The sequence below is a fragment of the Mus caroli genome, unplaced genomic scaffold (assembly GCF_978045245.1).
Source record: "Mus caroli unplaced genomic scaffold, Mus_caroli_1 scaffold_14, whole genome shotgun sequence".
NCBI classification, from domain to species: Eukaryota; Metazoa; Chordata; class Mammalia; order Rodentia; family Muridae; genus Mus; species Mus caroli.
The window spans coordinates 74,908,701-74,934,617 of record NW_028227269.1 but is presented as its reverse complement, the minus strand read 5'-3'; the positions used below and the strand labels follow the sequence as shown (position 1 = coordinate 74,934,617).

Genomic DNA, 25,917 nt, shown 5'->3' with positions numbered 1-25,917 from the left:
ATCCATTTAAAGCTGTAGCTATGTAAATTACAAAAAAAAAAGTGATCCCCAGCCGGGCGTGGTGGCTCACGCCTTTAATCCCAGCACTCAGGAGGCAGAGGCAGGTGGATTTCTGAGTTCGAGGCCAGCCTGGTCTACAAAGTGAGTTCCAGGACAGCCAGGGCTACAGAGAAACCCTGTCTCGAACAAAAAAAGTGACCCCCTCTGGAATTCTATAATATATATTGTATAATATATAGTGGTCTGAGGAATGATGGGGTTGTCCTCTGGCCTGTGCACACACAGGCACACAAGTGCCATATACACTTGTACACCCAAGTGCACTCACACCCATGAACACAAAGAAGAACTTGTACGAGTAGGAAAATGTGCTTTTTAAGAGCTTTCTAAAACTCTTTATTAATCAAATTGTTAACTTTTAACAGAACTTGATTCAAAAAAAATCTTTGACAGTTTAAACAGCTATTTTATGTTAGTAAATATTAATCCTATAAGTGCTATGGAGAAGTAGTTACTTCAAATACAGAGCCCTAGGTAAGGAACTGGAACCAATTAGATTATTTAGGGCAGGTGCTTGGCGAAGCTAGTTTTGACATGACTAAATTCAGTGTGTTTTGGATCTTCGTGTTATTTCTCTCTACTATGGAAGAACTTCTTCCATTTGGTTTTGTATTTTCTTCTAATTCCAGGGGGAGGAGAGTATTCGGGTTGAACAGATTTCGAGGCTCCCCCAAGATGCCAACTCTGTAAAGAGAATTATTGCTGTAATTAATACAGTAAGTGGTAAGGCCAAACACTGTGGTTCATAGTTGTGGTCATGACTGTGAGTATCAGTCTGTAATAGTGTACACACACAAACACACACACACACACAGACGCACACACACAGACACATGCACTCGCCAATCCCATTTCCATACCACCCCTGTGGTCTTACATATCAGCCCCAAACTCAGTCCATAGAAAGGTTCTTTTCTGGCTCTACTCACATCTCCTCAAGATGAATTCTTATAACAGACCTTGAGCCCTAAAGAGTCTGTCCCTCACCCCTTCAGGCAACAACTATCTGGAGTCTAGCACGGCTTCTAGGGATTTTGTTTTGTTTTGTCTTTTTCTAGTCCAGATGGGCCTAAGTAGAAATGCTCTGGTCAGGAAGACAGGGGCTGACATGGGAACAGATGCCTTCTCCTGCCCGGTAGAGGAACCACAGTGCCTGAGCCCATGGCCGTCCCAGACCCACCCACTTGTCTCCTGTGATTCTCCTTAGACTGCTTACATTGGCATAGCTACAGATTCCAGATCTGTTATGTTCTTCTCCTCTCGGGGATGGAGTTTGATGCCTGCCACATACTTTTTCTCTGTGATATGTTGAGCTTTTTCTCTGAGAGATGGCAGCAGTGTAGACAAAACTGGGGAGCGCATGTCCATGGCCTTTTTAATTGCTGGACGTTTTGCCATCATTCTCCTGTGGTAGAAAGAGGGGACAGTCATGTCCCATCATTCTCTGTCTTACAAATATTCTTGAGCGGAGGAAAGGCCCAGTGGTTATAGCTGAGCCAGATGCCGTCGTGCAGACTGTAATGCCAGCTGCTTTAGAGGCGAAGGCACTCAGATTATAGGTCCGGGGCCCAGCCTGAGCTACAGAGACTTCTTCTTTCTCAAGAACAGAGAGAGAGTGAATGAGAGGTCATACCTGAACTGTACCAATGTCATGCGCTTCTTCTCTCCTCCTGACGCTTCGTCTTCATGCTTCCTTCGAGGAATGTTGAACATATTGGTCCGAAAAAGCCTGCCTACCTCTTCCTCAATCTCTGTCAAGTACTGACGTCGGAAGACGATCCAGGCTATGCAGGTACAGAAGGTATAAAAGGACTGGAAGAGAGAAAAAGAAAAATCACAGGACCCAGAGATGGTATGAACAACTCCCAGAATCACACAGTGCCATTACAGAGGCACAAGCCCAGATGATCCAGCCGGCCCATGTCCCTGGAAGCTGCACAGGGTTACATGTGTCTTCACATTTGTGAGGAGAGAAAGTCAGGCCAAAATTCTAAGATATAGCAAAAACCATATTATCGTTCTTTTTTTAAAAATGGATACATTTGCTTAAAAAAAAAATCCGTCAAATGGCTATTGGCTACTACTTTGTGCTGCTTTCATTGAAAAGTCCCCAAAGCAAGGGGCTTACCTCAAAGAATTTCCAGTCTTTTTGGGTATCTGATATTTTCTCCCTGAAATATAACAAATCACAACTCTAGGTGATAAGTTCATTGACCCCAAAACGTAGGATTCTAATTTGGATCTGGAAGGTCCCTTGAGGCCATAGGCACCTTTGCTGGCTGATGGGATTATGAGGAGGCAGGGGAAACTTGAGGTGGCAAGGCTCAGTTAGAGGAAGTGGGTCACTGGGGATGTGCCAGACTCTGTCTCTGGACTCTTCCCCATCCCCCGTCCTAGCTGCTTTCTTCTAGCATGCCTTCCTGCCATGATGCAACTCCTAGGCACAGGCCCAGGACATGTTAAGATCTTTATATTGGTTATTGCATTTCATCCTTCTTCTCCCCCACGGGGGAGTCAGCATTGTGATTTCTATGCTACACTGAGAAAGCTGAAGTTGAAAATGAAGTCCAGTTTTCTCTCTGTATTCCCATGGTGCTAGTCAGCTACCTGGGATTGCTCCACTGATGGCGCCCTGCTACCCCGCACACTCCTCCTCCAAGATGGCTTTCTTTGTACTTTATACTTGGAATCACCCTCAGTGACCTGCTGGATGGTCACTGAGTGTGTATGTGTTAAGTACATCAGATTTGTGTGTGTGTGTTTTGTTGTTGTTATTGTTGCTTGTTTGTTGAGAGAGAGAGAGAAAGAGAGAGAGAAAGAGAGAGAGAGAGAAAGAGAGAGAAAGAACATGAAGTTGGGCAGATAGGGAGTAGGGAAAATCTAGGAAATTAGAGAAATCAATTAGAGGAGGGAAAAAAACAAACTGTAGAGTTCTGTTTAAAATAGAAACACAGATAAAAAAAAGTCAACATGAATTTCTCAGACAGGATTAAATTATTAGAAAAAAATCATTAGCCAATAAAAAAATACTATGGTACAGAAAAACCTCAGTAATAGTGTTGGAAAATTGAATAGTATTAAAGAAGTATCTTAGATTCATAGTCCACCTGATAAATATATGACACAATTCAAGTGGATCAAATATAGCATTTTTGATGTGATTTTTTTGTTTGTTTGTTTGTTTTAAACTAAGAAAGAAGGGTAGGTAATTCAGCCCAGGAGGAACCTGTATGATTATCAGACAGCATCAGGGACAAGTTGGACAAGCTCACATTAGTGAAAATGTGGACTATCTACCTAATGTGTGTAAGCGAAGGGAACCAGCAGGGCGGGGCACGTGGCCAGTGCTTGTCATGGGACACAGAAAAGCACACACTTTCCCATCTCGCCCTTGGTGAAGGTTAAAAGTAAATATGTAGGCCGGGCGTGGTGCGCACGCCTTTAATCCCAGCTCTCGGGAGGCAGAGGGAGGCGGATTTCTGAGTTCGAGGCTAGCCTGGTCTACAGAGTGAGTTCCAGGACAGCCAGGGCTACACAGAAAAACCCTGTCTCAAAAAAAAAAAAAAAAAAAAAAAAAAGTAAATATGTAGATAGATAAAACACCTTCAAGTGACACGTTCAAAATGATTTGTCATAAATCCCAAGGTAACCAAGAAAACTCAGAATAAACAGGAATAGATTTCTTTACTGTCATAAACTAAGGATCCTGGCCCTGCATGTGGGAAGGCTGCAGGGGCTCTGGGTTCTTTTGTTTGCTTGCTTTTTTTTTTTTTTTTAAAGACAGTGCTTAACTCTGTCGCCCAGGGAAGATCTTCAAGTGATCACCCTGCCTCAGCATTTCCGGTGCTCCCTACTGTAGGTAAGCATCACAGACACTCCCATGTGTATTGTTAGCCTGGCAATATATCACATGAGCATTTTTAAGGGTTTGCACTTTTGGTTAAACGTGTTCTGGATGATAAGCCGAAAGGAAATAGCCCAAATGTAATGTGGATAAAGATATTCAATACAAAAACATTGCAAGACAAAACAAACAAACAAACAACAAAATAAAACCTCAAAACGCACCGATGTTCACAAAAGGAATTGTGAATCTAATGGGCTAGCACACACAAAAGAATCCCTACAGCTATTGAGACTGTGTACCAAGAATATATATGGATAAAAATACACGTGTAAAGAATGGGGGCAGCAGAAGGGCAGCAGATGCGCATGCGTACTTTCCACAGCTCAAGTGATGCTTATCCGCCATGCCCAAGCCCAGCACGAGGATGCAGTACTTCTGAGCCAGGTACTTCTGTGCATCTTCTAACTTGTTCACAACCAGCTCTACCTCTTTCTTCTCTATCAGGCCTCTGGGGGTGGGGAGACAAGAGGTAGATTAATCCTGGTCAAAGTCTATATTAATGAGCAAGAAGTCAAAAGTATAGGCTACTTGGAAAGAAATAGCAGTGAGTCAACAAACTTCACTGACCAGTTGACTTGCTTGAATTTTTGCATAGGGAAAATCCTCAAATGTGGGACCGAGAGAGGCAGTCTGTTTTCTGGTCGAGCTAGGTTTAAACCCGGGAGACCCAGCAGACTAATCTTCAAGGGACGATAGGCCCGTTTGCCATGCTCCCAGACACTAGGCTCCATAATCCTGTGGCCATCAGTCACATAGGCTCTCCAGATGCCACTCCCACAGTTACCTGGTAACAGCCAGGTATGCTCCTCCCCACAGTTACCTGGCAATAGCCAGGTAAGCCCAGCCCACTATAAAAGGGGCTGTTCTCCCTCCCACTTATTCCCTTGCTCTTACTGTTGTTCCCTTGCTCCCCCCATCCCCCAATTCCCTTCCTCCCTCTCTCCACGTGGCCATGGCTGGCCTCTACTTCTCTACTTTTCTCCCTCTCTCTGCCTTTCTGCAATAAACGCTTTAAAACCATGGACTGCCTCTTCTCACCAGGACCAGCCATGCTGGAGCAATGGAGCACACACATCTAAACCCCAGTGCCAGCTAACCCAAGTCACCTGCGCGAGCAGCACAAGGCTCCTCCCCACAGCATCCAGCCCGAGCACTCTGCTCCTGCCCTTTTCCCTTCTGCCTGGGTCAGAGCCCACCTGCGGGCACACACTGTGTTCTCAGCTCTTCCGAAGCAGACAGCGAAGTCTGGGATGTCCGAGAGCCTGAGAACTGCCTCCATGCGGTCTAGGACCCCTTAGCCAATTCTGCCAGCTCCGCGGGGACCCCAGACTGCGCCTCCCCTGACTCCTGCAGCTTCTCACCACGCTGCTGCAGTGGGATCCACAGTGCAGTCAAACTTCCTGCATCCACCTGCATGAGTGGCCCTAGCCCTATGGAGGGCCGGACAAGGGTCTCTATTTTTACCCCACACTCAAAATCTCCCTTTCTTTTTTTAAAAAAAGGATATATTTATTTTTACTTGGTTTGCATGGGTGTTTTGCCTGCATGTGTTAGGTGCCTGGTGCCCACATAAGCAGAAGAGGGTCCAGGAGTCATGGAGAGTTGTGAGCCACCACGTGGGGACTGGACCTGACCCCTGGACCTCTAGAAGATCAGCCAGTGCTCTTATCTGCAGAGCCACCTCTGTGACCCCTCCAAGTCATTTAATGACTATTATCCATTGGATTCTGCATCTCTAGTTCAAGGGGGAATGTCACTCGTATAGAGATCCTTAGGCTCTATGTTCTTTTTGTATCCTCAGCTACAGTCACGTTGAATCCTAATTCCTAGAGAACACTCAAGTAACAAGTTATCTGAGCTGGCTGCTGGGGTGTCTGGTGGCTGTCCCATTTCTGCGGATTCCTAAAGCACAGTGGAGACTCTGCTACCTCAGCTTTCCCCAGGGCCCCGATGCTGCTATTAAGTTGAGGGGTTCTGTGTCTGAACACAGGCTGCTTCCAGTTCCGAGCTCAGCTCCAGTTGGTAGGGAACCATTCGCTGGTCAGTACTCTGTGGACTTTGGCATCAAGTGTACGAAAGTGCAGTCCAGCTCTGGTTGAATTGCAAATGACCTTTGTAAAAGACGCTTGATCTTAGGCAACAGCAGGTCTGCAGCCCAATGTTAAGTGTTTGCAACACAGTAGAAGCAATACTGTTGACAATACTGTCAAGTGTCACTGGAAAACAAATGGAATGTGCTCTCAGTAGTGCTGCCCCCTTTGAAGCCACACCAACTATATGAAGACATAGCAGGCTGGTGGTGGCAGACACCTTTGATCCCAGCTCTTGGGAGGCAGAGGGAGGTGGATCTCTGTGAGTTTAAGGCCAACCTCGGCTACAGATGGACTTCTAGGACAGCCAGGCTACACAAAAAATCCTATATGAAGACATGCCTGAATGGAGAGGGATGAGTTTAAGGATACCATGGGCCTTTGAAAGGCAGTGTTATCACAGGTCATCCAAAGCTCGTGAGTCGCTGGAGTAAAATGGGCTTCTGGAATAAAGAAAGTGGGCTCCAGCTTGAAGAGTCCAGATGTTCCTTAGTCCAAACACAGCTTCTACATGCAACCAGCAGCCTGCAGACCAAGTCCTAGTGCCTGCCTCCCAGCCTTCTTCAAATACCCCTTACCCTTCTCTGTCAGAGGCGCCACTAGCTAATCCTCTTATGCTATAGAACCAAACCAAACAGCCATCAAAGTGTGGCTTTAGCCAGGCAGTGGTGGCACACGCCTTTAATCCCAGCACTCCAGAGGCAGAGACAGGCGGATTTCTGAGCTCGAGGCCAGCCTGGTCTACAAAGTGAGTTCCAGGACAGCCAGGGCTATACAGAGAAACCCTGTCTCGGAAAAACCTTAAAAAAAAAAAAAAATAGTGGGGCTTTAAAACACTCTGGACAGCTAGGCAGTGGTGGCACATGTCTTTAATCCTGGGACTTGGGAGGCAGAGACAGGCGGATTTCTGAGTTCGAGGCCAGCCTGGTCTAAAGGGTGAGTTCCAGGACAGCCAAGGCTACACAGAGAAACCCTGACTGGAAAAAACAAACAAACAAACAAACAAACAAATAAAACAAAATCACTCTGGACAAGGATTCTCAACCTTTAGTCAATTATAAAGGAAAACTATCCTGAGGCACTTGCTCAAAGTACAGATTCCCAGTGTGAATCCCTCTCTGAGATTCCAGAGAGTCCAGGAAAATTAAAACAATTATTCCTAGTGATTATGAAGCTGGGCACTGGGGATTCACCTCGAAATATACATCAGGAACCTGTGTGTTGGGCTAGTGCCTGCCATCAAACCTGATGACATTAGTTCAATACCTGGGACCTACATGGTGGAGAATAGAATTGTCCTCTAACTTTTGTATGTGTACACACACATACACACATACACAAATATACTTTTTTAATTAACAAAAACAAAACAATGAACCTAGGGCTGGAGAGATGTATCAGCAGTTACGAGCAGTTGCTGTTCTTCCAGAGGACCTGAGTTCAGTTCCCAGCACCCATGTGACATCTGACCTGTAACTGGCCCCCTAGAGTGCCTGCACTCACGTGCACATACCGCCATGCAGACACACACACCTACACACTATTAAGATCAATAAATCGTTTATAAAACCCTGTTGAAAGTGGAAAGAAAAGGGGAAGCCATGAAGCCAAAGCACAAAGGAAAAACACAAAATGGAAGAATTCCAGGCAGAGCCGATCTGTTCCCACCCATGTGCCGAGCCTGAAAACCATTCCCTCTAGGATTTAGGACATGTGTCTTCAGTTGCTTCCAAAATTTATGTGTGGGGGTAGAGGAGACTGAGCATCATGTAGCCCAGGCTGGCCTTGAATCTACTGTGTAGCTGAGGACCACTATGAACAACTGTGAATCTGCTCTCTCAGCCTCCACCTCCCAAATGCTGGGATTACAGACTGTACCACCACGACGGGTTTGTGTGTATTAAGCAAGCACTCTACCAACTAAGCTACATCCCCCACCCTTAAACAGTCTTCAGACAGTTGATCCAGTGAGAGGTTCACCTGAACTGACAAACACAGTCCTTAGCACTCCAAGGGGTAAGGATGCAGTTTGTGCACAGGACCGTGTGTTCGACCCCTAACTCCACCTAAAATGAAAACTGCAACATTGACAATCTTGTGGAAAGTGAAATATCACACACATTGCTGCTAAAATGAAGTAGGCATAATTCTATGAAAACAAAAAAACATTTGAAAAAGGAATTTAAAGAGACATAGAAGTGATTATGCGTTTTGATCCCTCTTAGAAATTTATTCTTTAAAAAGCATTATCCAGAGTCAGACAGAGTTGTGAATGAAAATATACTGTTCTAAAAACCAAAACAAAACAAAAAGATATTCAGTTCTGAAAATCTGAGCCAGGCATGGGAGCACACACCCACAATCCCAGGACTTGACAGACTGAGGCAGGAGGATCAGGAGTTCAAGATCAACCTCAGAGATATATTGATCATAAAACCATCCTGAACTAAATAAGACCATCTCAAAAACACCCAATTCAATACACAACAGCAATTATTATAATGAATATATAACAAGTAACAAATTAATGTATAAAATAAATAACATTATTATTATTATTATTGAGACAGAGTGTCTTACTATGTAGCCCTGGTTGCCCTGGAACTTACTATGTAGATGAAGCTGGCCTCAAACTCATAAATATCCACCTGCCAATGTTTCCCGAGTCCTGGGATCAAAGGCATGCACCAGCTGACCTACAAATATTATTTATCTATCAGAGAAACAGGTAATGTTCAAAATCCACAAACACAAGCGGCATGAGAGGAAAGCTCGCATACAGCCAGTTATGACGTAAGGGCTTGGCAGTTCCTGACTTTGCAGGACTGAAATCAATTCTTTTCCTCTGTGCAAACACCCTAACACAGTCTATATTTAACTCTGTTATAAACCGACTGATTTCCAGACACTTGAAAAATGAAAAGTTGTCATGATTTTCAGAACCCATAACCGAGGATTTGGGCTGCCGTGTTTTCCTATTCGGCTGTGTTCTGCTTAGTTTTCAGTGCATTTAAAACCTAGCTTGGAGACCTTTCTTCTCTGTAACTTATAAACTAATATGTAAAAGAGATGTCTTTGCTAGATCAGTAATGAGCCTCAGAGTTAAAAGAAATGGGAGAACATAACCAGCCAAAGAACTGGACAGACTCACTGAGCCCATCTTGGGACTCGGAGGCTCTTGAAGCCTTGTAAGCCGCAGTTGGCCTCAGCTGTGGATGCTGTCATAGAAACGCTTCGTGTCCTGGCTGCCCTGCTGGGAAATGCCACCCTGAAATAACACTCACTGCGTATCTCCTGGTGGCATCGCAGGGACAGCAGTGTCAGAAGTATTACAAAACTGCTATCCAGGATCATCTATCAGTTCACAAAATGTTTCTCCTATGCCTATGGCTTGATCAGATACGAGGCTTTCTATTTTAAAAACATTCTGTAGTAACGAATCAGTGGGCCTCCTCAGCATTCCTAACAGCGAAATCCCACGGAGGGGAGAACAGAACAGCCTGGGCACTTGGAAAGTTCCACAGCTTGTGAAAGGTCACCAAGCCTAAGAGGCATTGTTGTGTTCTGGGCTCCAAGTTCCCAGAGTTTGGCCCTGGAGTTTGTCTTTCGGCCATCGCTGCCTAACAGTGCAGTTAAGTTTTCTACGGACGTTCTCCCCCCCCAGCTAAATCTACTTAAAAAAACAAAACCAAAAACCACCAACAATTTAGCTTTTTGTTACCAGATGCTTACAAACTTTTTAGCATGAATTTTGTAAGCATTAAAAAAAAAAAATGAGAGAGGGAGCAAGAGAGAGTGCTGCACGGTTCCGTGTTGAAGTCACTAGCTACATGTGCCTGCTGAGCATTCCTCTGAATTGAGGAGGCCATTAGAGATGTACCAGATTCAGGCTGGAGAGATGGCTCAGCAGTCAAGAGCACTGGTTGCTCTTCCAGGGGAGCCTGGTTCAATTCCCTGCACCCACCTGGCAACTCACAACTGTCTCTAACTCCAGTTCCAGAGGATCCGACACCCTAACACAGATGTACATGTAGGCAAAACACTCATGGACATGAAATGAGAGAGAAAGAGAGCAGATTCTAAAGATTACAGAAAAACATAAAATCTCCCATTACTAGCATCCCAGGGCTGGGGAGATGGTTCAGTAGGTAAAGTGGTTGCTGCTCAGGCTGAAGGATCCAGGTTTGGATCCCCAGCATCCCTGTGTAAACTTGACATGGTGGCAGACATCTGTGACCTCAGCTCTGTAGGGAAATGAGACAGACAAGTCCCTGGGGCCCTTGGCTAGCCAGTCTAGCTGAAAATCAGCAAGCTTATGGCAAGAATACAGTGAGAGGCCATGTCTCAAAACACATGGTGGGGGGCGTGGTGGAGCACGCCTTTAATCTCAGCACTTGGGAGGCAGAGGCAGGTGAATTTCTGAGTTCGAGGCCAGCCTGGTCTACAGAGTGAATTCCAGGACAGCCAGGGCTACACAGAGAAACCCTGTCTCGAAAAAACCCAAACCAAACCAAACCAAAAAAACCACATGGTGGGAATGTTAGAGACCTCAGGCCTCCACGTGCTCATGTGCATGTGAGCATACTACCCCACTCCTACATGCATACACCACATGCATACACATGCATACGCACTCACACGCACATGCAAATGCATGCACACACACATGTATATAGCATACATGTATGCACAAAGAAGGAATACAATTTTAAAAAAAGAATTATTTTAAAATGGTAACATTCTAGTGCTGACTACATGTTATCATCATAGTATTTTTAACTCAATAGGTTGGATAAAATAATTATTTAAATTAACTTTAGATAGATTTCATTTTGTATCTTTAAAAATAAAAACATTAAAATGTTTTATTATCAAAAATATTAAATAATATTAAAAATAAAAATTTCTAATAATGCATTAGAAAATTTTGGGTCCAGCAGCGGTGGTGGTGCAGGCCTCTAGTCTCAGCACTTGGGAGGCAGAGGCAGGTGGATCTCTGAGATTGAGACCAGCCTGATGTACAAGAGCAAGTTCCAGGATAGCCAGGGCTACATAGAGAAACCTTGTCTTGAAAAACCAATGATGAAGAAGAAGATGATGATGTAGACCATTTTAAGTTGCATTTTAAATATGGCTCTCATTATAGCTCATCATTGAACAGTGCTGATGTATGCTTGCTGCAATGTTTCATCATGAGATTTTCTGTGTGAACTGCTCAGTGAGCTTTAAAACAAAGCAAATTCTCCTGTGTAAAATGTTTCCTAGACACCGGGCAGTGGTGGCGCACGCCAGCACTCGGGAGGCAGAGGCAGGTGGATTTCTGAATTCGAGGCCAGCCTGATCTTCAGAGTGAGTTCCAGGACAGCCAGGGCTACACAGAGAAACCCTGTCTCGAAAAACTTAAAAAAAAAAAAAAAATGTTTCCTAGACCAGAAAAATTTCCAACATGCCACCACCCCGTCAGCCTAAGTGAGGCTGTCAGTAACAAACCTCTCAAGCATGCTATGCAACCTTACTCACACCACACAGCTTTGGGGATTCTTCTCCATCGAGAGTCTCTGCAGGTAATAAGACAGATAGTACAACAGCGCCATGAGGAAGCTGTCAAGATTCTTATTCCTACGGGGAAATTGAAGAAAAAAGACCAAGAACCAACATTGGCTTTCTCATGAAGAACAAAGGGACCTGTATGAGAATAAATAGAAATATATAATTCTAAGTCTATTACACAGTGAACTTACTACCCATTGTGCTAGAGATGTAAAAAGCACCTGAAAAAGACTCATTCCTGGATAGTAAGCTACCACATTATTAACGTATTGTTAATTATTTCACTTCACAAGTATTCGTTCTTTTTTTTTTTTGGTTTTTTGAGACAGGGTTTCTCTGTGTAGCTCTGGCTGTCCTGGCACTCACTTTGTAGACCAGGCTGGCCTCGAACTCAGAAATTCACCTGCCTCTGCCTCCCGAGTGCTGGGATTAAAGGTGTGCGCCACCACGCCCGGCTAAGTATTCGTTCTTTAGGTGACATATTTTCATTGTTTATAAAATGTACTGGCTGGGCATGGTGGTTCATACCTGTGACCCTTGCAATCCACAGCATCTCAGGTTCCAGGCTAGCCTGGGCTGCTAAACATAACTGGCGGAGAAAACTTCCCCATACCATAACCCTATTTCAATATACAAGCAAAAGTACAGAAATAAATGAAGCAAACATACTCCTCCCCCACGCTTTTGTAAACATCTTGTTGTGGAGATGCACTCATGAACACCGACTGCTCGGACGCAAACCGCTCTCATTCTGTGCTCTAGGACTTAGGTAGCTCTCCCAGATTCTAGTCTAGACTTGCGCAGGGGCGCTATGTGCTCTCTCTGAGAATCAGACCTGTATTCACTTATTAGACAAAAGTCCCTGCAACAGGAGAGGGATGTATGCCATCTCATCAGCTGTACCTCAAAAACGTGGTGAAGGAGCAGATCCGCTGCATTTCAGTGTCCTGGAGGGACAGCAGGGCAACAACTGAAAGACAGAAAGGGGGGCAGTTAAACGGAGCCACGGAGATGCACTGGAGGCCGGGGGGGGGGGGCTGCACCGCCTCGGAGTGGGAGGAAGAAAGTGGCTCACACTTGACGTCATCCAGCGTGACATTGCCCTGCTGACTTCGTTTCTCCAAAGCCTTAGCCGCCTTCTCATCCCTTGAGGCAAACCTTTTATCTGTCAACCTGTTTGAAAAATTGCATTGTCTCAAGTGATTTTTTTAAATTTATTTTTATATTATCTGTAGGGGTGTGTATTACATTCGTGCGGTGCTCGCTGAGGCCAGAGGGGGGTGTTGAAACCCCCAAGGACAGTTACAGCTACTTGTGAGCTCTAGGAGTCAAATCTGTGTCCTGTGGAAGGGCAGCCAGTGTTCTTTACCTCTGAGTCACTGCTCTGTCCCTCAAAGAATATTTTAATTCAGCTGTATCTAATGTATCCTGAGATACACAGGGAATTAGCTTGCAATGAGAGCACAGTCCCATTTAATGTAGTATTATTTCAAAATGCACTTTATTGAACACTGTATCTATTATGCTAGAAGCAGAAGCATATACAAGTAGCTGTAACTGTCCTTGGGGGATTCAACACCCCCCTCTGGCCTCAGGGAGCACCGCATGAATATAATACACACCCCTACAGATAATATAAAAAGTTTACTGATATAAAATGTAAACTCAAATAGACCGCTTTTTGTTTGTTTTGTTTTGTTTTCTTGAGATAGGGTCTCTCTGTGTAATCCTGGCTATCTCCAACTCAGAGATCCACCTACCTCTGCCTCCTGAGTGCTGAGATTAAATTCACAGGCTACCACTGCTCAGCTTTCAAATGGATCATTTATATCACTTAATGGGTTGCCTAGAATACATGAGGTCCTGGTTTAAGTTCCAGTACTGCAGATGGATGGATGGATGGATGGATGGATGGATGGATAGAAGAAATAAAGGATAGATAGGTGGGTGGGTGGATGGATGGATAGAAGAAAGAAAGGATGGGTAGGTAGGTGGATGGATGAATGGGTAGTGGGTGGATGGATGGATGGTAAATGGATGGAAGAAAGAACAGATGGATGGGTGGATGGGCGGGTGGGCGGAAGAAATTCTAGTGTCACTGCTATTTTCAGATTTTAAAAAAGCTATAGCAAGTTTGAAATGTATCAGTAGCCATGTTATCAAAGGAATGACCGTCTAGGATCTGTTTGTAATTTTAGCTGTAGTTGAGACCCTTGATAGGTATTTTCACGACAACCTAGGGAAATGGGACTGGTATATCTTTGCATTTGTAAAGACAAGTGAGTCCACTGAGAAGAGAAGAGCAGCCACCTTTCTGAAGCTCCGCTGTCCATCTCAGCAAAGTGAACCGCCTTCCCTTTCTTGCCTTTCTCCTTGAGTTCTATTGCAGGTGCGAAACTGCAACACAAAGGTATGGTTAGCAACTTTCCCCAGAGGAAGGCAGATCCTACCGGGGGCAGAGCTCATGGAGTCTGAAGATTGGCATATATTAGCCGCATTCAACTCCGGATGTATTTTACACGTGGAACCACTATCTTTTTTTTTTTTTCTTTTTAAAAATACCTTTATTGGTCACCTATATTGATTAAAACCACAGGGTAGAAATGTGAGGTCTGGCTTAATGGTAGAGCATTTGCCTAGCATGCATGAGACCTAGGTTGAAACTATCATAAAAGGTGCAACAGAGTCATAGCTCACCTGAATTGTCTGAAATTGAAATCGGAAGGGCCCTGTCTTAGGGTTTTACTGCTGTGAAGAGACACCATGACCAAGGCAACTCTTAAAAGGACAACATTTAATTGGGGCTGCCTTACAGGTTCAGAGATTCAGTCAGGTATCATCAAAGCAGGAACATGGTAGCATCCAGGCAGGCATGGTGCAGGAGGAACAGAGAGGTCTGCATCTTCACCTGAAGGCTGCTAGGACAATTCTGGCTTTCAGGCAGTTAGGATGAGGGTCTTAAAACCCACACCCATAGTGACACACTTACTCCGACAAGGTCACACCTACTCCAACAGGGCCATACCTTCTAATAGCACCACTCCCTAGGCTGAGCATATACAAACCATCATATTCCACTCTCTGGCCCCCATAGGCTTGTTCAAATATATGAGTCTATGGGGGCCCCACATAAACACAGCATAATGCATTTAGTTCAACTTCCAGATTCCCCTAGTCTAAAGCAGTTTCAACAATATTAAAAGTCTGAAGTTCAAAGTCTCTTCTGAGATTCATCCAATCCCTTAAAAGTAATCCTCAAAGCAAGACAGGAAACCAGCTGGGCAAACTCCAAACTCTGCATCTCCATATCTGATGTCAACAAGATCTCCAACTCCCTTTTCATCTTTCTTGACTGCAACAAATTTGTTTCTGCTGGCCTGGTTCCACTCCCTTTAGCAGCTTTCCTCATCAGATAGCCCACAGCTCTGGCATCTCAAATATCTTGGGGGTCTCCAAGGCAACTTCAATGTTACAGCTTCTTGCTTTAATGTCTGGGATCCATACATGATCTTCTGGGTTCCTCTAAATGACTGGCACCACTTCTCCAGCTCTGCCTGATGTAGCACTGTAAGCTCAGGAGTGATCCATTCCACTGCTGCTGCTGTTCTTGGTGATCATCCCATAATACTGGCATCTTCTTTTTTTTTTTTTTTTTTTTTTAAAAAGATTTATTTATTATATGTAAGTCCGCTGTCATCAGACACTCCAGAAGAGGGCGCCAGATCTCGTTACGGATGGTGGTGAGCCACCATGTGGTTGCTGGGATTTGAACTCTGGACCTTCGGAAGAGCAGTCGGGTGCTCTTACCCACTGAGCCATCTCACCAGCCCCTGGCATCTTCAATATACTATGGCCTTATGCTGCAACTAGGCTTCACCAATAGCCTCTCACAGGCTCTCTTCATGGTGCCAAGCCTCAAATCCTTTACATGACCCCTTCAGTCCTGGGCTGTCAACTACAACTGGGGCTGTATCTTCACCAATGGCCTTCCACAGCCTCTCACAGTGCCAAGCCTCAGCTGCTCTTCATGACCCCTTCATAGCTTCAAAACTAGTACCACCTGGGTGACTCTTATACATTACCAAGTCCAGCTGCAGCATGAGGTACAACCTTAGCTATCTCTGGAACACAGCTTCTTTGTGCTCTCAGAAAACACTTCCCAGAAGATTTTATTTCAGTGATGCTGGTCTCTTCTTAATCACCACTAATTTCTTAGCTCCACCCAACCAGTATTAATAATAGTTTCCTTTTCCTCTTGACTATAAATCCAGAGGCACATGGCCAAAGCTGCTGAGTTCTGCTGCTTGCAGGAGCTGGGGAACCACTATCAAGAGGAAGATTCACACCTCCGACTCACGTGCAGCTTCTAGAATATCACCATTCGTAAAACATTTCTGTCTGAACATCTTGTAGTAACGTTTACAAAGAGCAAGCTCATGGATGCAGAAGACATGCAGAAGGCTTCCTATGTTTATTGAGTACTGTGACAGGCTAGGCACTTTAGGCACCGTCTCATCCCTCATGGTAACCTTATGAGAAAAGTGTTACTGCCATCATCTTCATGCCTGAGAACTGGTCAAGCCAGCACAGGCTCCAAGGCCTCTAGGGCACAGAGCTCTGTACTCAGTCACCAGGCAGTTCTGCCTTCAAAGCAGCCCTCACAGTTTAGCTGCTCTGGGAAGGTGTCAGCAGCTGACTGTATGTGGTATGTGTGTGTGTTCTTAAAGGGAAAGCATGGGGGAGGGGGAGAGAGAGAGAGAGAGAGAGAGAGAGAGAGAGAGAGAGAGAGAGATTTTATTCAATGTAACCATGTTGGGAAAGGCAAAGGCAAAGAGATCCAGGGCAGGGAAATTAAAGTTTGAATAGAGCGCCAAGGATGGGCACTTCAGAGCAGTCCCAGTGAGGTGCAGTCCCACCCTCTATTGTTCCCATTGTCTGGGCTTCAGTCCCCTGCAGTAGGGTATTCTGACAAGTTGCTATGACTCAGTAAAATCTCTTCTCTGGTGACAAGTTCCTTCAATCACATAATATAGGAGCTATGTGGGAGTAGTGAGTCTAACAGACCATAATGAACAAATATATCCTGAGGTCCTACTATGTTCTAGATATTTCTAAGGACAGGAGATTGTGTCTGGAGTAGAGCCAACACATAGAGTTCTCTGGAATGCCATGTCAGATGCAACAGTTTGGTGGCTTACTGGAGGTTACAACTTACTTTTCTTTTTATTTTATTTTTTAAATATTTTTATTAGGTATTTTCCTCATTTACATTTCCAATGCTATCCCAAAAGTCCCCCATACCCTCCCCCCCACCCCCCTACCCACCCACTCCCACTTTTTGGCCCTGGAGTTCCCCTGTACTGGGGCCTATAAAGTTTGCAAGTCCAATGGGCCTCTCTTTCTAGTGATGGCCGACTAGGCCATCTTTTGATACATATGCAGCTAGAGTCAAGAGCTCCGGGGTACTGGTTAGTTCATCATGTTGTTCCACCTATAGGGTTGCAGATCCCTTTAGCTCCTTGGGTACTTTCTCTAGCTCCTCCATTGGGGGCCCTGTGATCCATCCAATAGCTGTCTGTGAGCATCCACTTCTGTGTTTGCTAGGCCCCGGCATAGTCTCACAAGAGACAGCTATATCTGGGTCCTTTCAGCAAACAACTTACTTTTCTAACCAAATCAAGAAGCTTCCCTCCGCCTTACTATTAGCTCCAGGCATACGTGTAGTAACAGAGTCATTTTTTCCACATTTGATTGTTCTCAAAAAATGAAGACCAAGCTTGTCCCATTATCTTCTTCCCAGATCCCATAAGGACATTTTTTTGAGAAATACTATCCCATGGGAATAATATATTTAGTTTGATACTTAACTCTAGGAGGTTAGCCAACCTCCTGGCAATAGCCATGCTGTAATAAAACATTAGCTCCTAAAGGCTGGAGAGATGACTCAGTGGTTAAGAGCACTGGCTGTTCTTGCAGAGGACCCAGGTTCTATTCCCAGCACCCACATGGTGTCTCACAACCATTTGTAAGTACAGTTCTGGGAGATCCTATGCCCTCTTCTGGTCTCTATGGGCATTAGGTACATATGTAGTGCACAGACATACAGGCAAAGTACCCCACACATAAAATAATAAAATAACCTTTTAAAAATCTTCTTACAGCCAGGCCGTGGTGGTGCACGCCTTTAATACCAGAACTCAGGAGGCAGAGGCAGGTGGGATCTCTGAGTCCAAGGCTAGCCTGATCTATAGAGTGAGTTCTAGGACAGCCAGGGCTACACAGAGAAACGTTTTGTCTTGAAAATCAAAAAATAGGGCTGGAGAGATGGCTCAGTGGTTAAGAGCTCTGACTGCTCTTCCAGAGGTCCTGAGTTCAATTCCCAGCAACCACATGGTGGTTCACAGCCATCTGTAATGGAATCCAATACCCTCTTCTGGCATGTCTGACTGAAGACAGCTACAGTGAACTCATATACATAAAATAAATCTTTAAAAAAAAAGAAAAAAAAACAATAAAAATAAGAGTTCTTTCAATAATGGCCTTAAAGGGTATGTTTTGTCTCTAGAACCATGTGAGGAATATTTCCTGAGAACTTGTAATGTGTACATGAACAAAGGATACACTGGGCAATTGTAATGTTGGAGCCTTATTTGAATTCTCATCAGCACACACATAAAATATATCAGACACTAGGAACCAGCTGAATGCTGACATGAATATTTTATACTAAGGCTTATATTTAAGCATGCACATAGTCACTTGGTAGGTTTTCTATGAAAGTGCTTATAGCTTGAAGTACATGCCGAGATATTTAATTAATCAAATTATGTGACACTGGGGTTTGCATCAAAAAGAAAGAAAGAAAGCCTGAGGGGTCAGGTGGATGGCATGAAGGATTATCACCTCTGTCTGTCTTTGTGGGGTGGGGTGTTACTCTTTAGATTGGCATCACTTACATTGTACATGTAAGTCCCAAGTACATAGTTTGATGACGGTTTTAATGTGTATATACTCAAGTGACTACCACCACAACATTTAGTGCCTCAGAAAGCTTCCACATCCTCCCTTGAAAGATCCTGACAGAATGTAAAAGGACACAGAAGCCCTGAAATTGGCAAGATAGATGTCACTGTTAGCAGAACTAGCTTCACTGATTTAGAAAAATAGAGGTGCACAATGCTCTGGCCACTCCTTGAACCTGTGTGTCTGCCAATGTTTTGACCGTTCCTTGAGCCATGTGTGTGCCCACTGATGAAGCCCATTGCCAGGTGTTTGTGATATTGGTTGCTGAGAAAGAGTCAGAAAATCTCCCCAGCAACCACAGCCCGGCCAATCCGGAGTTGCTACACCTGCACCAGACTCTTTCCTTGTACCCCTCCCATATCCATTTCTTGAGAATAGACATTGTTTAGATCTGGAAATCCCCTACTCCCCCCTTCTCCTTTCTCCCCTGAGGGCCTATAAAAACTGGGACCTCTTTCCCCTCGAGGTCGACTCCTCTACCCCTGCGTGGGATATGAGTCATCCCCAGAGCTCTGACTTTCCCCGAATAAAACCTCATGTGGTTTGCAACAAGCTTGGTCTCTCGTGAGTTCTTGGGTGTTCGCTATTGTCCTGAGGCCTGAGCGAGGGGCTCCTCTCGGAGTCTTTCACCCTCACCACCACCAACTAGCTCCTAGAAAGGGAACTTTTGATCCTTATCATTGCAATGTTTCGTTTTCTAAAAAAAAATACTAAACTATAATTTTTGTGGAGGAAACTTCTTATGTCTCATGATCTACATTTATCTTTTTCAATAATTCTTACTCCGATAAAAATTTTCCTTTCGTTTATCTATTTTGTGTGTTTGATGTGTGAGTGTAGGCATGCGGGTGACATCCATCACACAGGTGTACAGTCAGAGGACAACCTGTGGGAGTCAGTTCTCATCCTGTTTCTGCCGCTTCCTCGTCTGCTCCAGGCTAGCCTGACTCTGCTGGGATTGCACATGTGCACCAGCACACCATGCTTTTCCATGTGGGTTCTGAACCCAGGTCCTCAAACTTGCTTGGCAATCACTTTACCTGTTGGGCCGTTTCCCCGGCCCTTTTCCTTTTCTTAATTGGCATAATTTAACATATGTGTGGGAATACGTCGTATGATATCCCAATCCATGTACATAAAGTATAATTAGTGATCAAGTCAGGATGTGGCATGCCTATCACAGCAGGCACTTACCGTGGCTTTTGTGATGAAATCATTCACAAACCTGTCTACAATGATGAAATATGCAATTATTTTAACCTATATCTTATTGGGGGTGGGTATTTTATTTTTATTTTGAGACAAAGTCTCATATAGCCCAGGTTGGCTTTGAACTCTAGCTCAGGCTGGCCTTGAACTCATTATGGAGCCAAAGCTGGCCTTGAACTCATTATGGAGTCAAAGCTGGCCTTGAATTCTTCATTCGCCTGCTTTTCACTCCCAAGTGCTGAGATTGCAGGCATTTAAAATCTATAACCTTCATTCTTTTTGTTGTTTTCTGTTTGTTTTTGGATAGCTGAGACACAATAGGAAACATAGGAGGGCCCTGAGCTTATGCTTTCCTGCCTCTATCTCCTCAGAGCTGGGGTTTACAGACCTCTAGCACTGTGCCCAGTCATCTACAGTGCTGGAGAACGAACCTGGGGATTTACAAATATGAAGCAAGGACTTTACTAACTGATCCACATCCTCAGCTCCACATCCTACCTTTGCAGCCATAACAATCCATACTCTCCAAAATTAATGTCAGTCCAGTCCACCCATATATTCAGAACAATTAATAACAAGCTAATAAAGACTTAGATTCACCTGGCCTCCATCGGTACCTCACACTCATACACGTACTTAAAAGTAAAACTAAAACATTTAGTTTATTAATACAGTTCATGACTATGAAAGGATATTAAACTTTTACCTTTAAACTTATTAGTAATCTTAACTATGAACTAGTATGCGGTTAACACTAGAACTTAGTTTGAAAAGTAATGTCAATTAACTTTCTTTATATAGAAATTCAGTATAGGGCTGGTGAGATGGCTCAGTGGGTAAGAGCACCCGACTGCTCTTCCGAAGGTCCAGAGTTCAAGTCCCAGCAACCACATGGTGGCTCACAACCATCCGTAACGAGATCTGGCACCCTCTTCTGGAGTGTCTGAAGACAGCTACAGTGTACTTACATATAATAAATAAATCTTTAAAAAAAAAAAGAAAGAAAGAAAGAAAGAAATTCAGTATATAGAGCCGGGCAGTGGTAGTTCATGCTTTTAATCCTAGCACTTGGGAAGCAGAGGCAGGCAGATCTCTGTGAGTTCTAGGCCAGCCAACTACAGAGTGAGTTCCAAGACAGCCAAGACTACACAGAGGAACCTTGTTTTGAAAAACCAAAAGAGAGGGGGAGAGAGAGAGAGAGGAGAAGAAGGAGAAGGAGAAGGAGAAGGAGAAGGAGAAGGAGAAGGAGAAGGAGAAGGAGAAGGAGAAGGAGAAGGAGAAGGAGAAGGAGAAGGAGAAGGAGAAGGAGAAGGGGAGGAGGAGGAGGAGGAGGAGGAAGAGGGGGAGGAGGAGGCTGGAGAGATGGCTTAGCAGTTAGGAGCACTGACTGCTCTTCCAGAGGTTCTGAGTTCAATTCCCAGCAACCACATAGTGGCTCACAACCATCTGTAATGGGATCTGATGCCCTCTTCTGGTGTGTCTGAAGAAAGCAATGGTGTACTCACATAAATAAAATAAATAAATCTTAAAAAAAAAAAAAAGGAGAAGGAGAAGGAGAAAGTTCGGTATACAGAAAGCACACACAGAAAGGCAAGGCAAGGTCACACTAGTATTTAGCATCCATGCTGGCAGTTAAAATTTGCTCTCCTGTGGCTAACCTGTCTAAGCCCAAGCTTCCTCTCCAACTCAGACTCACCCTGTGTGATGTCACAGGAGCTACTCACCGTGTGATGTCACAGGAGCTACTGACCAGGATTTCCCTGACCTCTCAGAAGAAAAAGACAAACCTAAATGACTGCTTTGGAAATAGCAAGCTACTCAGAGATGCTGAGAGAAACATAGTCTATAAGATGTAAATGCTTGCAGGAATATATGTACCTAAGTGGTAGCAAGCTTGTCCAACATAAACAAAGGCCCTGGGTTCAAAGCCCTGGGCTCAGCATGGTAACACAAAAGTAAAACAGAAGCCGGGCGTGGTGGCGCACGCCTTTAATCCCAGCACTCGGGAGGCAGAGGCAGGCGGATTTCTGAGTTCGAGGCCAGCCTGGTCTACAAAGTGAGTTCCAGGACAGCCAGAGCTATACAGAGAAACCCTGTCTTGAAAAACCAAAAAAAAAAAAAAAAAAAAAAAGTAAAACAGAAACATTTAATTTTGACTCTAATGTGAAGTCTCGGAATTATCTGACAATACATTTAAGCTTTCACAGTTATAAAACTTAAGTATGAACTACACACGCTTTAACCAGCTCCTTGCTGGACCTTCAGCTTCACCTGCCCAATAGCTTATGAGTTTTTTTGGTTTTATTGGTTTTTTTTTTTTTTTTTGGTTTTTCGAGATATTTTTATATGAGCCTGCAATCTCAAACATTTTTTTCATAACACCAAGCCCAGTCCCAAACCACTAGCCCCATAAGGATAAGGATGGGGGAGGGGTACAAGCTGTAGGGACAGAGTAGCTGAGGGATAGAGAGTGCCTACCTCGAATGTCCAAGGTGCTGAGTTCAATCCCTAACAACAAAAACCCAAGTATCTTTTTTTTGGTTTGTTTTGGTTTGGCTTTTCGAGACAGGGTTTCTCTGTATAGCCCTGGCTGTCCTGGAACTCACTCTGTAGATCAGGCCTGCCTCTGCCTCCCAAGTGCTGGGATTAAAGGCGTGTGCCACCATGCCCAGCTTTATTATAATAATTATTATTGTGTATTGAATTGGGTGTTTTTGAGATGGTCTTATTTAGTTCAGGATGGCCTTATGATCAATATATCTCTGAGGTTGATCTTGAACTCCTGATCCTCCTGCCCGGCCCCAAGTATCTTAAAAGAACAACGGTGTGCTCGCTTAGGCAGCACATATACTAAAATTGGAACGATACAGAGAAGATTAGCATGGCCCCTGCATAATGGAGAGGAGCCTGAGGAAAAGAAGGTCCAGTGACAGGCCCAAAGTGGGATCCAGCTCAAGGGGAGGTCCCAAGGCCTGACAATATTTTTGAGGCTATGGAGCGCTCACAAAAGGGACCTATCATGACTGCCTTTAGAAAGACCCAATAAGCAGCTAAAAAAGTCAGATGCAGATATTGACATCCAACCAATGGACAGAAGCAACTGACCCCTGTTGTTGAATTAGGGATGGTTGAATGAAGCTGAGGAGAAGGGCAACCCTGTAGAAGGACCAGCAGTCTCAATTAACCTGGACCCCCGAGATCTCTCAAACACTGGAACACCAAACAGGCAGCTGATACGAGGCCCCCAGCACACCACAATAGAGGACTGCTGGGTCTGTGTTCATTCAGAGATGAAGCACCTAACCAACTCTCAAGAGACTGGAAGCCCCAGGGAATTTAGAGGTCAGGTGGGAAGGGGGTGGGGGCATCCAGGTGGAGACAGGGGAGTGGGGAGGTGTGGGATGTGGAGTAGTCGGAGGAGACAGGGGAGTGGGGAGGTGTGGGATGTGGAGTAGTCGGAGGCTGGATAGGAAATAGAATATGGAGTGTAAAAAGTAAATTAATTTAAAAAACAAACAAACAAACAAACAAACAATTGTTTGGTACATAACTGTGCTGCCCTGCCTGGCTTAGATACATACTCCTAGTCACCATCTCAAAGAAGATTAAAACTAGTTTGTTTGGTTTTTTTTCTCCCTTAGGCTAATCATTTTAATTTTACAAAATTTACTATAAACTGCAGAAGGTTTGATGTCATCTCGTCAATTTAAAGTGTGTAATTCTATAACTTAAAGGGCAGTTTTGGCCGGGCGTTGGTGGCCCATGCTTTTAATCCCAGCACTCAGGAGGCAGAGGCAGGTGGATTTCTGAGTTCGAGGCCAGCCTGGTCTACAAAGTGAGTTCCAGGACAGCCAGGGCTACACAGAGAAACCCTGTCTCAGAAAAAAAGAAAAGAAAAGAAAAGAAAAGAAAAGAAAAGAAAAGAAAAGAAAAGAAAAGAAAAGAAAAGAAAAGAAAAGAAAAGAACCTGGCCTGTGAGCAAAGCAGGTAGACATTTAAACTGTCTCAGTCACCAGAGACCTGTGCAAATGGGATGCATCATCCACTCTTCCTCGAGTTCCTTAGCTCTTGAAAAATCTCAGCTCCTTAATGGTAAACTGTTCGGATGTTTCAGAGGGTGGCTTATATGGTTAGTACAACGGCTAGTCCATAGAAGGCAGCTCACCAGACATTATCAGAAAACGGTGTCTTTAAGGCTGTTGAGCAAAATCACTATCTTCAGATAGTGGAGTTCCATTTTATGTTTTAAGACTCTCCTGCATGACTTAGTACCCGCTGCCCCAGCACATGTCATTGTCATAAAAATGCTTTTTTATTAAAAAGTTATATTAAACTTTACCTTTTAAATTCCAGAGTTTTTGTTTCATCTTTCCAATACCACATTCCTAGTCGTAATCCACATTGCTGCAAAATGAAATGATTGCATCATACATAACTAAAATCCACTTTCCAACCCACATGGCACCACCACAAACCTTTAATAACTCCTGCTCTTCCCTCGTTAATTCTATTGAATTAATCACATTGAAGACATCCTTGAGTTTCTGCTCCTCCTGTCCCTACCTCTCTGTTGTTGGGATTACAGACATTCGACATCACACCTGGTTTATGTGATTCTGGGAATAAGGATCCAAAACAGGGATTGGTGCATGCTAGAATGTCACTCAACCACCTAAGTGACACCCCAGCCGACTTCATTTTATGTGTTTGGGTGTTTTGCTTTTGTGTATCTATCTGTACTCCATGTGTTGTGTGATGCTGACAGAGGCCTGAAGAGGGCATTAGATCTCCTGGAGTTGAAGTTAGCAATAGCAATGGTCGTGAGTCGATTTGTGGGTGCTGGAAATTGAACCTGGCTCCTTTGGAAGAGCAGCCAGTACTCTTATTCACTGAGCCATCTCTCCATTGTTTGTGGGTTGTTTTTTTTTTTTTTTTCTCTTGACTTTATCCTTTTTGTTTTCAGATGTGATTTCAATATGGAAAGGGGAGAAAGGATGAAGGAGAGAAAATGTGTGACAGCAGGCAAGGGGAAGGTGGGAAGGGAAAGGGAGGAAGGAAACAGCTCAAGGCTAGTAGTCAGGCATTTGGAAGATACCATACAGCAACCTTTAGATTTAAGTTAGACTCCCATTAAAAAAGGAAGGAAGGGAGGGAGGAAGGAACGACAGCTGACTGCTGTCTCTGCCGTTGTCCCTACCTTCAGGGACAGAAATTCGTAGGGTAGCAGGGCGCAAACAACCAGCCCTTGTTCCCCGGGGGTTCTACCCAGAGCCCAGCTTCTCCTATCTCACAACCACATACAGAAGAGAGTGGACTTTCATAATAATCTACATATCCGTGTGGGAAGTCAAGACAGAATTCCGACAACACACCTCTTTACTTTTGCGTTTGGGGACAAATAAGCTCAACCGTTCTTGAAAACTGCAGGTATCAGACGAAGGCGTCGAGCCGCCTGCGGAGGAGCCCGAGCGCAGAGAACAGGACCAGGACGCCGCCAAGCGCTGTCCTGGCCTCCCTATAGAGTCCCTACTGGGCTCCCCCAGTGCCTGCTACACTGCTCGCCTTGCCGAGGACGGGTCCTGGTCAACACTGCCCTCCGGCCACTTGGCCGGGGAGCGTGCGACCAGGCTGCACTTACATCCAGCCGGGTGGAGGATTGGCCGACAAACTGCTTTCTCCTGGAGTAAAACTCTGGGACGGAGAACATGGTCTCACTCTTGACCATCACACCCGCGTCACCTGGGATACCGCCACGCCGCCGCCCGGCTGACGCCGGAGGGGCGGGGCTCCCGCCGGACGGGGGACCCCGAGCACTCTGGGTGTTCCAACCCCTGCTGTGCTCGCGGCCTGCCCGGACTTGACGCTTCCTGCAGTAACCACCCCCGGCCCCCATGAAACCCTCGCGCTGTGCTTTGATTGGACTAACTAGGTACAATTCTGTAGGAAAGACCTGTTCCAAACTGCTTTGGCGAGCATAGTTAAGCTGAAACACAGTGAGTGGGCCTTAGCTTGATTTGGAGAGTTCGATTAAAGGAAGAGATTATGGGCACGGAAATACAATGTTTTGGGGGCAGTTCT

General features: G+C 44.7%; 1 protein-coding gene and 1 non-coding gene across 3 annotated transcripts; one reads left to right on the top strand and one right to left on the bottom strand.

Annotated features, from left to right (window-relative positions):
• Positions 1–450: 450 nt before the first annotated feature.
• On the bottom strand, positions 451–25,614 carry Ppp1r36 (protein phosphatase 1 regulatory subunit 36). 2 transcript variants are annotated; one of them, XM_021179413.3, is made up of 11 exons: positions 25,478–25,614; positions 24,179–24,243; positions 13,918–14,004; positions 12,683–12,780; positions 12,511–12,577; positions 11,578–11,676; positions 4,281–4,415; positions 2,189–2,231; positions 1,694–1,872; positions 1,277–1,465; positions 451–744 (listed from the first exon to the last, which is right to left on the bottom strand). In XM_021179413.3, exons 1-11 carry the CDS (start codon positions 25,562–25,564, stop codon positions 558–560), a joined length of 1,236 nt encoding a protein of 411 aa, XP_021035072.1. In that variant the 5' UTR covers positions 25,565–25,614; the 3' UTR covers positions 451–557. The 2 variants fall into 2 exon arrangements, with proteins under 2 accessions (XP_021035072.1, XP_021035073.1); XM_021179414.3 differs by lacking the exon at positions 25,478–25,614 and adding an exon at positions 25,212–25,455.
• LOC115032917 (U6 spliceosomal RNA) lies at positions 22,666–22,772 on the top strand. The gene has a single exon (XR_003838561.1). It is a non-coding gene; the product is annotated as a U6 spliceosomal RNA (small nuclear RNA).
• Positions 25,615–25,917: the final 303 nt, after the last annotated feature.